The sequence below is a fragment of the Heterocephalus glaber genome, unplaced genomic scaffold, assembly GCF_053883595.1.
Source record: "Heterocephalus glaber isolate CG9 unplaced genomic scaffold, H.glaber_assembly_v1.0 deba00001497, whole genome shotgun sequence".
Lineage (NCBI taxonomy): Eukaryota > Metazoa > Chordata > Mammalia > Rodentia > Bathyergidae > Heterocephalus > Heterocephalus glaber.
Window position 1 is genome coordinate 24,137,385 of NW_028258320.1, and position 13,781 is coordinate 24,151,165.

At 39.8% G+C, this 13,781-nt stretch overlaps 1 protein-coding gene across 8 annotated transcripts in view; it reads left to right on the top strand.

Annotated features, from left to right (window-relative positions):
- The window catches only part of Jmjd1c (jumonji domain containing 1C), a 225,516-nt gene extending 224,365 nt beyond the window's left edge, over nucleotides 1–1,151 (top strand). For all 8 annotated transcript variants that reach the window (XM_004858252.4, XM_004858254.4, XM_087185505.1 and 5 more), the window contains one exon: nucleotides 234–1,151. In XM_004858252.4, coding sequence (XP_004858309.1) covers nucleotides 234–323 — 90 coding nt within the window. In that variant the 3' untranslated portion in view covers nucleotides 324–1,151. The remainder of the gene's footprint in view (nucleotides 1–233) is intronic.
- Nucleotides 1,152–13,781: the final 12,630 nt, after the last annotated feature.

Consider the following 13,781-nt stretch of genomic DNA (forward strand, 5'->3'; position numbering starts at 1 on the left):
AACTGTCAGGTTAGGGCAACCACAGATTAACACTCACTTGTATTTAATTGTATTGATTTTAGTGACCCTTACTTAACTTCCAGACTTAACACTTTCAAACTTTGACATTATTCATCTCCTTAAATTTTACCTTCCTTGGTCCCCATTAAAATTATTTTTTATTTATCTAGCAGTTGTCATTTGTTCATTTCATTCCAGATCAAGTGATTAGAAATATCACTTATCTCTTTCAGGTTAAAAATATCTTGTATCATGCAGTCAAAGAAATGGTGAAAGCTTTGAAGATACATGAAGATGAAATAGAGGATACAGAAGAAAATTAAATGTGGTCCACTTTGATGTTTTTAGTCTGTAAAACCGGGAGTACCTCCCCATGAATGATGATATGTATACACACTGACTTAAGCTTCAAAAACCATCAGTGCCAAGAAATTCTCTCTGTAGTAATTACTTGTTACTGACACCACAGCAGTATAGCAATGTCACAGCTCATGTGATTCATTGTTAGTTATAAAACAAGCTAAATTTAAAAAGCAGCACTACATAGCTGTTTCTGTATTATAGTGTATATGATGTTTGTGAAAATGTCAGATTTAAAATGATGTATTTATTTTTGGTAAAAAAAAAAAAAAAAAAAATTCTATGCTATATTGTTGATTGAGTGTAAATGTGCCCTTGTACAGTTTAATAAAATAACTGATATTTTTCACTACATTGAGACAGTTACTGTGAGAATAGGACACAAACACCAGCTATGGCCTGCATTTGGGAAATTGCTGAATCGCACAGCAGTCATGTCATAATCAGAAAATTACTGCCAAATAATTGTAAAATTTGTAAAATACAAAGTATATTAAGTAGATACTAAATACAGACTCTTCAATATTTTGTTGAAGCTATTGACTGTAAAATTAAACATTTTCAAAAGGTGTAATTTATTTAAAATTGTCTCATTTTGGTAAAATTTATGTGAAGTTTTAAAGCTAAATATTAAACTTAATATGCTATGTAAATATATACATATATACATTTAATGATGTATTTTTTTAAACATTGGCCTGCTTTTGTTAAAGTGCAAGTGTTACATATGGCTTTGTACATTAAAGTTAAAAGGGGTTTTACATTTTCAATTAAAAAGATTTTATCAGAAATTAGGCTGTTCAGAGTTTTTCTCTTGACAAGCATACTGCTGTACTTAGAGAAGAGCTCAAAGTCAGAATGCTTTGAATATGAGTTCTGCTGTTTTCTGTGTGAACCTGACAAGGTGCTTTTATTTGGAATCTTTTTTAAAATTTATTTTATTTTATCCCATCCCCTCCCCAAGCCCCCTCCCTCCTTGTGTACAAAAGCTTTGTTCCCATTTTTTCCTTTTTTTTTTTTTTTTTGGTACCAATGATCGAACTCAGGACCTTGTACTTGCAAGGCAGGCATGGCCCCCCATTTTTTCCTTCTATTTTCACTTTTCATTTGGAATCTTTAATAGCTAACTACTATTATGCGCTGGTTGCTTGAGCTACATATAGTCCTAACCTTTGAAGTACCAGAAAATATGTAGTTCTCCACTGACATCTACAGGACATTGAGAAAAAGAAGAAAATAGTCGCCCAAGCCATGACACTTAGCAAGTTGCTTTGTCCGTATCCTGATTTTATGTCCATCATCTCCCTATAGGCTCTTATGCCATTTTCTGCCTCAAGGTTCAGCCAGGAATGTGAGCAAGTACATTTCATATTAATTGTTAGACATGTGGTGGGGCCTAATCAGATGAACTAGATAGGGGAAAAACTTGGGGCCAAAGAATATCTGAAATGATTCTGAGCTTTAATCCCAAAGTACTAGTTCTAGAGATCGTCACCTGCTGGTCCCCTAAAGTCCGCTAGGAGCTCAATGTATGAGGTTTTCTCCCAAAAGGCTTTTGTTTCTCTCAGAATTACTACCATTTAACCATATTACAACCCTTTCAGTACAGCTGAAGCTAAGGAATTTTGAGCCAGGCAACGTGGCCTCTTTCAGAGCACACCAACCTGATGAGAGTATTTTATCCATAGTCTGGAGAATGTCCTGTCTGTGGTCCAAATTTGTAGACTTTGGAAAGCTGGGGATTGCTACTTGCCTTATAATTACTATAGCAATTCCTCTTACCATTTACCCTGTTCTCTCCATCCTTTTGGTTAGCTCTGATCTTCAAATAGGGCCTTACTATTGCAGTTCAGGCTGGCCTTGAACTCACTATGTAGCTGAGGCTGTCCTCGAACTTGGAGTGATTACAGGCTTAGACAACCACACCCAGCTCAAATGTGTCTTAATATGTCATTCTCTTCCAGAAAATAATATGATGAGTCTTAAATGTGTAGAAGAGTTCAAGTCAAGAAAAGGAAAACATGCCAAACATTTACACCTTCCCTATTTCATCTATGATGTCATTTGGACCTAAATATGGATTCCTTTCATTGATGAATTTACATGCGTTCATTTCTTTGCTGCTGTATGTCATGCTAGTCCTGTCACCAAGATTGGGACTCAGGCCTTTGCTAACTGCAAAAGTTTTGACATCCCTAGCTATACAAGAGTTAGATGTACCTAGTTATCCCTTGAAACTACTTGGGGAGTATAATAATAGCAGTATATAAAGTACATTAGCTCCCATAGTAATCTCATTCTTTTGATGAAAAGTGACTCAATGAAATGTTGGCAGGCTCCAGGTTACCAGCTACTAGAAAACTGACTTCCTCTTGGCTGGGGAGCTTTCCTAGCTGGCTACAAAATGATAATGTAGAGTGCATGAAACAAAGCCAAAAAAAGTATGTAGAGTCCATGAAGCACTACAAAAAAAAAAATCTTCCTGTAAATTAGCCATACAGATAGATTTGTCCTGAAAAGACCTCAGCTCTGGGGCTAATGGAGGGTATACCAAGGACATGTGTTGTATGTGGGGGCCAAAACAACTCCACTTTGAGGCAAGGTACACTTTTTGTTGGTTTTGGCTGGTTGGTTGGTTGAGGCAGGGTCAGGCAGGTCTTGAACTCACTGTAGCCCAGACTGGCTGTGAATTGGCACCAATCCTGCCTCAGCCTCCCAAGTGCTGGGATTAAAGGCATGTACCAGCACACCCAGCAAGAGAAGGTACATTCTTATGATAGATGAGGGATTCAGCTGCCTCTGACCCTTTCACAGTTAAAAGGTGTACATGGTCAGGTCAGTGAACAAATAAATATGAGGCAGAATTAGACTGGAACTGGATACGGGGATCACTGTCTAGCTATTCAAGCCTTGCCAAAACAGATGTATGAGCATATCAACACAGGGTGGAATTGTCTGTTTATTTAAACAGCATTTATTGAACACTTATTATGTATTTGGCACTCATGATAAAAAAGCCCTCAGGATTGTGCCATCTATGCTATATACAGGGTGAATGATATATAATAAATATTTGGAAAAGGTATAATTTTGCTTAAGGTTAGGGAATGCTTCATAGAAGATGCAGTATTTGCAATCCTTCAAGGAACAGGAGAAAAAAATGGACAGCAAATGTAGACATCCTCAGATCACTTCAGCCCTTTTCCATAAACACATTAGTTGTTTTGAGATTTCTCACTTTCAAAAGTGATTTACAAAATAACTCAATTCTTTTTTAAAGGAGTAGAGACAAAGGACCCTTTTGGAACTGCCCTTAAGGCATTGATCAAGTAGACCAATATATCTTAAATGGTGGTCCAGTAGATGCATTCCAGGATGTTACAGGCAAGACAGTGTAGTCTCATTTTGCCCTACATACTCTAGAATACAATTGGTATTTCCACATCTGCCATGTAGCAAGACTGATACCCTGAGTTGCTTTTCTTAGTAAACTGAATACAGCCAATCAAATAAATTGTGTCTCCTAAAGAAAAAAATACACATATTTTGCCTCCTAATTCTCTGCAAATAGATAATCCATGTGTGGCATGCTTAGTAACTGCCAAAATTTTTGATTAGCTAAAATTTACACAAATTATATTGGACAAGAAACTTGGTATTTTGTTAAGTATGCATTCCAGGTATAAAGGAGGAAGGCCAGCCTATACAGTCATTAGGAAAGAAGAGTTACTCTTGTTACTAGTTCCTACAGAACCACTGCACTGTCCAAAGCCCCACAATAAAAACCATAGAGATTATAGGAAATACAGCATTCCAGCATAACATTCTAAAACTTCACCAGTCTCACCACACACACACACACAGACACGTACGTACGTACGTACGTACGTTTTGCTTTCAGTACCAGGGATTGAGTCTAGTATCTTGCGCGTTTCAGGCAAATGCTCCACCACTAATCCACCTCCCCTGCCCCAACTCAGGTAAATGTTTTGAGATACATAAACACTACAAATTCAGGCTCTTCACCTTGAAAAGGTCCTAATGTTTGCTTGTGGAAATGGGCATTAGAGGGGTTGTTGCTTGTGGTTTAAATTGGTGTGAAGTAGTGGAAGGAGGGTTATCTGGGGTTAAAGGGAGAGACAATAACTGTGTGTGTGTTGTGTATTCCTTTGCCACTTGGATCAGAAGGTATAGTTTTCTACATTCATGTTTCTTGTAGAAGTTCCCTGTAAGTAAACAAAATTCATATGCTCCAGTTCCCAGATGTATTAATCATATTGTAACAAATTTGCATGTTCAAAACAAACCATTAGAACTGAACTAACTATACAAGTTTGAATCAAAGGTTTCTAAAACCAATGAAGCCGGAAGATATCAAAGACACCAATTCTAAGGATGTTAAGAGTTTGGCACTCTTGGGCCGGGGATTTAGCTCAGTGGTTCCGCCGCCTCCCTAGCAAGTGGAAGGTCCCGAGTTCGATTGCTGGTACCAAAAACCCCCAGAATTTAGCATGGTTCTGTGAAGATGGCAGAGTGGTGAGCAGTAGACAGTGCAGTAGACAGCTTCTCTGAGATTTAGTGTCCAGATGCTGGAATAAAGCAATATGAGAAAGAGAAGTGGGTCCCTGAGACCCAGGATCTGAGTTGAGAACTGAACTCCATCCATGGAGAGAGCAAAGAGACTTCAATGGAGAAGGAGGTGGCAGGTGGCGCTTTCTCCCTGAGCCCAGACTCACTGCATGGGAGGAGCTGCAGAGATACTACTGGCAACCCTGGAGGCCTCCACAGAGAAATATATTACTGGAACAGAGCAGTAGACATAGCTGACTGCAGTGGCTGGTAAGTTATTTAGGATCAGTCATCACCCAGAAGAGAGCAATTGGCAGTAGCCATCTTGGAGAGGGGCCAGCTGAGCTCAGAACTCAGAACATTGTGGGCCAGATCCATCTAGTGGCTCCAAGTGTCAGGGTGAGGGAGCTGGGTTGAAGCCAGCAGGGAGCCAAGTTCAAGCTGGTAGGAGGTACATCGACTGTTGCAGGCTGAACAAATCAGATTCCAACCTCAAAGCCAGAAACCAGCCTGAAGTTGTGGATGTAAAGGTGCAAGGGTGCTGAGATTATCCACTACCTTGCCATAAAGCTACAGCTGGCTAGCTCGGATTAATCAACTCAGTCCTGGACTCTGTCTGCTCATGTTATCTACCAGTGACAACAGACACACCTTGAAGTGGGCATTTTTCTTATTTTCTTTGTTAGTCAGTCTCTCATTTCTGTTTTTTTTCTTGACTGTTGTTTTTATATGTGTGAATATGGTTTCTCGTATATTGTTGTTGTTTTTCTATACTTGTTTTTATTTCTTCCTTCTCTCTTTTTCTTGTCTTCACCAGTTTCCCAAAGTTTGCATGATCTTCCTATGTCCTCCAGCCTTGCTTCTAATCTCTTCCTTTTCTTCTATTTCTCTATTTTTTTCCCCTAACCTCTTTTAAATTTTGTCCCAAGGGTAAAATTGCCACATTGAGGGCTTATTTACTGTATACAATTTTCTGGTTCATTTTAGATTTTGTTATATAACCACAAATTAGTTGATACGGTTAAAAGTGGCAAATTAATACTTAGCACAGTGTGTCATTTTCTAGACTGTGTGTGATGCTACTGTTATTGCTGATTGTATTACTTTAGCCAAGGTGACGTAATTGTGCTAATCAGTTGTTCTTCCTGGTATGCCAAGACTGAGATTGCCTAAGGGTCATAAAAAATGCTGGGCTGAGTAGGCAGCAACTTCTCAACCCCAATAAACTGAAGAGGTAGGATCTTGCACCAGACTCTGCTGGAAGACACCCCTGAGAAGTAGTCATTTCCTAAGGGTTCTGAATACTGGCAATAAAGCTAATCACCATAAGCAATTTACAAGCAATAACCCAGGAATTAAACTTAAAAAACAATAGAAAATGAGATGACACTTAAACAAGATGCAAACCCTCCAGACTCTCAGCTCACCAAAGGCAAACCCAGGGGTCAATGAGGGGTAATAGTCCACAAGCTACCCATATGGGCTCTGAAGTGGTAACAGGATAAGTAACAAAGCAGATGAATGAGGCTCTAGAAAAAAATCAAATCAGAAATAATTTTTCAGATAACTAAAAGATGGTGACCATAATAAAAGACATGCTTAGTAACTCTAGAGCAGATACAGATTAAAAAAATAAATAGAAGAGCTTAAGAAAATGATGGAAACCATGAACACCCAACATAGGAAAGAAATGGAATCCATGAAACAGGTTCAAACAAATATGCAGGAGATCAAAAATTCCATTGAAAGTATACACAGCAGAATGAGCCAATGTGAGGACAAAATATCAGATATAGATGACAGGATTGTGGTTAGCAATCATGAAAAGAACAATTTCTTAAAAATAGCAAGAGACCATGAGAAATCAATCCTGCTAGATGATGCAAAGAATAACAAAATTGATCAGAGTCCATGAAAAAGCAGGCAGCAGTGCAAATGACACAAAAAAGCTGTTCACACAAGTAATGGCAAAAAACTTCCCAAACATAGAAAAAGAATTTGACATACAGGTAAGTGAGGCATATAGAACTCCAATTAGCTATGATCCAAAAAAATCTACTCCAAGGCATATAATAGTCAAGATTCCAAAAGTTCAACACTAGAACAGAATATTAAGAGCTGTTAGAGAAAAGAAACAAATCACCTGTAAAGGAAAGCCCATCATAATCACAGCAAACTTTTCAACATAAACCCTCAAGTCAAGGAGAGCTTGGAGTGAAGTATTTCAAGCTGTAAAGGAAAACAACCTCCAACCTAGATTGATGTACCCTGAAAACTATCTTTTAAAACTGATGGAGAATTAAGATACTTCCATAACAAAGAACACCTTAGTAAAATCATGAATACCAAACCAGCACTCCAAAATTTTCTGAAGGATATTCTAGAAAGAGATAATGAGGACTACAAGTCCATAAACCCCAACAGAATTAATCCACCAGGGAAGGCAAGCAATTAAACAGAGAGGGAAAAAGTTGGGGGTGGGGGGGGCAACAGGAAAATAACATGACAAGGATAAGTCAACACATATCAGTTACAACCATCAATGTTAATGGTCTCAATTCACCAATCAAAACAAATAGACTGGCAGAATGGATCAAGAACCAAGACCTAACAATATGCTGCATATAAGAAACACATTTAATTAAAAAAGAAATACATAGTCTGAAAGTCAAAGGATGGAAAACAATACACCACGTGACAGGAACCTGGAAACAAGCAGGGGTAAATGTTCTATTGTAGAATAAGTGAACTTCAAGCCAACACTGATCAAAAGAGACAAAGAAGGCCACTACATACTTGTTAAGGGAAAACTCCAAGAGGAAGAGATGAAAATCATAAATATAAATGCACCAAATACAGTGCAATCAACTACATAAAACAAAAATTAATAGACATGAAAAATCAAATAAGTACTACACAGCTGTAACGGGGGACCTCAGTACCCCACTGTCATAAATAGACAGATCAACTAGACAAAACATATAGCTATATAAATATACAGATTAGAAGATGCAGAAACAACTGCAAACACACTCAGCCACATTATCTTTGACAAAGGAGACAAACACCTTCACTGGAAGAAATGTTCTTTAATAAATGGTGCTGGAAAAACTGGCTTTCCACATGTTGTAGATCCATCTCTTTCACCATGCACTAAACTCAAATCCAAATGGATCAAAGATGTAAACATTAATACAGAAACACTAAATCTGCTGGAAGATAGAATAGGTAGAATTCTAGAAGACATAGGGGTAGGCAAAGACTTTATGAACAAAACCCCGATCACACAGGAAATAACACAATGCATCAACAGCGGTGTTGTCTTACTAAAAATCTTTTGCACACCAAAAGAAACCACCAACAGAGTGAACAGACAACCCACTGCCAGCTGTTCTTCAAAGGACTAACATCTAGAATATATAAAGAACTTTTTAAAAAATCAGAAACCCCGTTCAAAGACCCAATACAAAAATGGGCATCTGAAATGAATAGACACTTCTCAGATAAAGAAGTAGAAACAGTAAATAAATATATGAAAAAATATTCAACATCACTGGTCATTTGAGAGATCCAAATTAAAACAAGGCTGAGATTCCGTCTCTCTCTAGACAGAATGGCTGTTATAAAGAAATCATCTGATAAGAAATGCTGGCGGGGCTATGGGGAAAAAAGAACCCTTCTCCACTGTTGGTGGGAGTGTAGACTGATGCAACCACTGAGGAATCAGTGTGGCGATTCCTCAAAAAACTAAACTAGAGGTTCCATTTGACTCAACTATTCCCCTTCTTGGTATCTTCCTGAAAGAATTAAAAGTATCATACTATAGTGATATATGCACACTCATGTTTACAATAGCAGTTTTTGTTTTTTGAGACAAGGTCTCAGTGTATAGTCCAGGTTGGCCTTGAACTCAATATGTAGCCCAGGCTGTCCTCAAACTCACAGCAATCCTCCTGCCTCAGCCTCCCAAGTACTGAGATTACAGGCATGCACTACCATACCTGGTTACTGCAGCACAGTTTGTAATAGCTAAATCTTGGAAACAGCCCAAATGCCCATCAACTGATGAATGGATAAAGAAGATGTGGTTTTTTATACAATGGAGTACTACTCTGCCATAAAGATGAGCTTGAGATATTTCTAGTTAAATGGATGAACCTTGAGACCATACTCCTGAGATAAACTGGACACACATGTTTAAATATTGCATTGTTGCTCTGGTGTGAGAAATGGAAAATGGAAATAAGGACCAAAATGTATAATAGATATTGGGAAATGGGAAGAAAATGTGCAAATGAGAAAGGGCACAAGGGAGGTGGGAGGAAAAAAGGAAAGGAGAAGAAAAAAGAGAATAGAAGGAAAAACTGGAAACAAAGCTTTTGTAATAAGGAGGGAGAAAGCAGTTGAAGGGAGGTGGGGGGAATGGGAAAAAAAGAATCAAGATATATCATGTACAGGTACAAATTCCCTGTGATGAATGTTATCAGTATGAATATGTAAATTGTACCAATAAACATTTTGCTTTTTAAAAAAAAAGAATTTGGCACATCTGTTGAATTGGTTATCATATAACTTGACTCATTTCTCACAGTCCCTCCAGTGAGAAATAGAGTAGTTCAGCCCATTTAAGAGTCCAGTGATCAGGGGCTGGGGATTTAGCTCAGTGGTTCTGCCGCCTGCCGTGAAAGCACAAGGTCAAGAGTTCGATCCCCTGTACCAAAAAAAAAAAAGAGTGCAGTGAGTTGCTGGGATGTAGCTGTGTTGTTAGAACACCTGCTAAGAACCCAGTGACAAATTACATGCTCTAAATTTGCAAGTTGGACTCCCACAATTACATAATTGTGGAAAACTGCTGGAAAACTTGCCCCTGGTCACTGAAGTTTTGTGGAACAGCATAGGGCTCTATTGGTCCAACACAGTCTGCTTTCATACCTATGCCCTGTGCTGGGGCTTTGTTCCATTCACATCTTTCCAGCAGTTGGTAGTTGAATTTTTCAAGTCAGTTGAGAAACTTTTTCAACTGAATCAAACCAATTGAATCCAGCTCTCCTAACAGTCATCTAGTGTTGTGTTCCTAGTTTTGTTTCAGTATTGGGGAATGAACCCAGGGACTTTGCACTGAGCTACATCCCCAGCCCTTGAGACACGAGTCTGGCTAAGTTGGCCAGGTGGGGCTCAAACTTGTGATCCTCCTGCCTCAGCTTCCTGGGGTGCTGGCATTACAGGCATGCACCACCACATCCAGCATGTTCCTGATTTTTAACACATTTTCTTTGGTGTGGAGTCAGCCAGGAGCCATTACTGTCAAGTGAACAAAACTTTGAGTTTATTGAAAAAGAAGTTTGCTGAGTTCTATTTGTTTTGGCAGTGCTAGAGACTGAACCCAGGCCCTTGTGCATGCTTAGGCAAGAGCTCTGCCACTGAGCCACGTCCTCAGCCTTGTCCATTTCTAATTCCACACGCTTGTTCAGGCTTGTCTCTACCTAGGCAGCCACTTTCCCATCCTCCAATCCCTGCTACTTTTCCACGGAGTCTACAGTTACATCAGCTGCTTTATAATTTCAGTAGCAGAAAGCAAAACAGTGTTCACTAATAGGTGTTCATTAAATATTTGGTGCCTGTATTTGGGTTACACTGATTTAAATCAGGGGATTACTTTGCCTATACATGGCTGTAAACCACTCTTACTATATTTACTAGTAAACAACTAAGGGATTTTCTGTTACGGTTCTGCAGCTCACCAAACCCCCTTCCCAGGAGGTCCCAAGCAAACATCAAGTTGGTTCTTTTCCTAAGAAAACTGGGGCTGAGATGTAGCTCAGTGGCACCTGCCTGGCAAGTACAAGGTCCTGAGTTTGATTTCCGGTACTGGGGGAGAAAAAGAAAACTTGGGACATTGCTTCAGGCCTACTTTGGCTGCCAGGTTGTCCAGAATACCAGCAAACCGCTCTCACCAGCTATACCAGTTCTCGTTAATGATAGCTTTCAAGCTAAACTCCCACAGAGGTCTTCTTGAGAGTTAACCCATGCAGCAAGACTTCAAAGGGCAAGTCAGACAAGAAATGAAAAACCTATAGTTCCAGCCTGCATGAACTTGGCTTACATTTCTTTTTTCTTTTTGGTACCGGTCGAACTCGGGTCCTTGTGCTTGCGCAGCAGGCGGCGAAACCACTGAGCTAAATCCCCGGCCCTCACATTTCTTTAATACACATCCTCTTTAAACTGCATTTCCATAATTGTTCTAGACTAGGCAAGCCAACCAAGTCCTCAACCAGACCAATATTCCACATTGATCACTGGCACGGCCCAGCTGGGTTAGACGCAAGAACCAGAACAGTCACACTGTCCACTAGGTGTCACTGTTGGCTAGCAGTGGCTTCTAAAAGGACCCGCTTGCAACTGGAAGTAAATCTGAGGACACTTTTCTAAGACAGGAAAGAAACAGAAAGGGAAAGGCAAGACAGCCATGACTTTCTCCCACAGGGCTCCCCAATTAGCTACACGGAGATTATGACAAAACATAATACTAAAGATCACTTGATCTTCAACCTACTGGTCTAGAATGATTCAACAAGTAGTTGCTATTACAGTTCACATCTTGACTCAGCAGTCAGGTTCTAAACAGCCCTGTGGCAGACTATACTTCTACCTAGTATTCATCTTTTTCTTTTTTTGGTACCAGGGATTGAATTCGGGTCCTTGCACTTGCAAGCCAGGCAGCAGAACCACTGAGCTAAATCCCTGGCCCAAGTATTCATCTTAATAATTTAAAAAAATTAGTCATAATGGCTCAAATGAAAAGCACTATAAAAAATGGACATAAGGCTTCTTACTATGAAGTGTAAGAAGAACTCCTTTCATCAGATGATCTTTGAATTGTTTTCCCACAAATCAGTTTTCTGGTAGACACGGAGTGTCTTACAGTTTAACTCAATTACTATGGCCTGGCAAATATAGCCAGTGTAACTGGTCAGTCCTTTTGTTCTTTCACAAGACGGACAATAAGCCAACATGCTAACGAGATCCAAGGCAGGCATGTCTCATTTGTGTGCTCAACACCTAACTCACCCTAAGCAAAGGACCGAGGCAGACCTGTCCTTGTTCTCAGCACTCCTGTGACCCAGTACACAACTTCACAGAACTCAAGAACTTCCTGGGCCCCAGCATGTTTATATGCAGAATAACAGAGCTTGAAGGACTAAAAATTGGTCACATTCAAAGAAAGGACCAAATCTTAAAAAGCAGAATCTATTTAATATGTCAAATTGGCTTTAGAGATAAAATATTTCAATAAACTTGATACTAGGGAGATAAATATTTGAAGAAACTGATTTTGAAAATATGTATTTTTTTCTTTTAAAAGTTTCCAGGTAGTATGGATTATCTGTGGTTACCGTGGCAATATAGCTAACACTGTTACTACATATTACCTACTTTTTGAAAGAGATGCTTGTTTGGGAGTTACTCTGTGAAACATTGAAAATGAGAACTCAGGGCAACACTTTGTGGGCTTTGGTGTTTGATTTTGGGTTGAGACATGGTCTTGCTGACCTTGAAACTCAGTGATCCTCCCACCTCAGCCTTGCAAGTGCTGGGACTACAGGCACGCCCCACCACACCCAGCAGAGGGAAGAAGGCCAGAGCCCATAGCACCAGGTAACTCAGGTGGTCGCCCATCCAAGCTGGACCCTGCTTGGCTGAGGTTGGCACACTCAGGGTGAAATGGCCATAGACTCTGGGCTCTTTTAACTCGCAGCTGATTTCTGGATTTAACAGGAAGAGGGCACCTCCATAAGAAAGCACAAGAACCCGCAAAGCAAGTCTTTTGGGGGGTGGGGGTGAGACAGGGTCTCACTATGTAGCGCAGGCTACCCTCAAACTCATGGTGATCCTCTGGCCTCAGCATCCTCCGTGCTTGGGATTACAGGTGTGTACCACTGCCCAGCACAAGTTAGTCTTAAATCCATTTCAATACCACAGGGTAAACAGAAAAGACAAGGAACACCTTGAAACTCCAGCCAGGGCAGAGGTAATGTACCTACAGGGAGGCCTTAAGAATGAATAAAACAGGCAGGTTAAGTATTTGCTCCCACATCCTAGCAAAATGCCTTGTAGTCCTGATTAAAAAAAACATATATGCTAGGGCTGGGTGTAGCGGCGCAGGCCTGTAATTCCAGCACTCAGGACGCTGAGACAAGAGGATTACTACGAGTTCAAAGCCAGCCTGAACTACACCGCAAGACCGGCTCAAAACACACACACACACAGCCAAAACAACTCCACACATTCTACCAACACAACTTTAAAACCAGATTTGTGTTACACACATGTGAATAAGAGCTTCAGACAACAGAATGTTAGTGAGAATATACAGAAGAGTCTAAAATCTGCACATCAAATTGCTAAAACTGAGAAAAGGGTAAGAGGGAAGGAAGTAGGATGACTTAGAAAGTATTCATGGCAAACATAATTCAGATGTGGGGTTTTTCTCAGTGCTGGGGAGTGAATGCAAGGCCTTGATATGCTAGGTAAGGGCTACCACATCCTGAGCCTACAGGCAGATTTTAAAAGAGAAATGGCTAGGCTAACAAGATTGCTTGTTTTGCCCACAAGCTTTTATTTTTTTCCCCGGTACCGGAGATTAGTACCAGGCAGGTGTGCAGCCACTGAGCTACATCCCCGGCCTGGACACAAACTTTTAAATCTGAAGTTTTATGAGGAAGATTAGTCAAGCAGAATGCTGGTACTCTGGATTGTAAAACTGAGGTGCACAATTTAAGTAGCCTTACTTTTAAAGGAGTATAGAACTCTTTTAAGATATTTTGAGGTTAGCTGATTTTTTTTTCACCTGC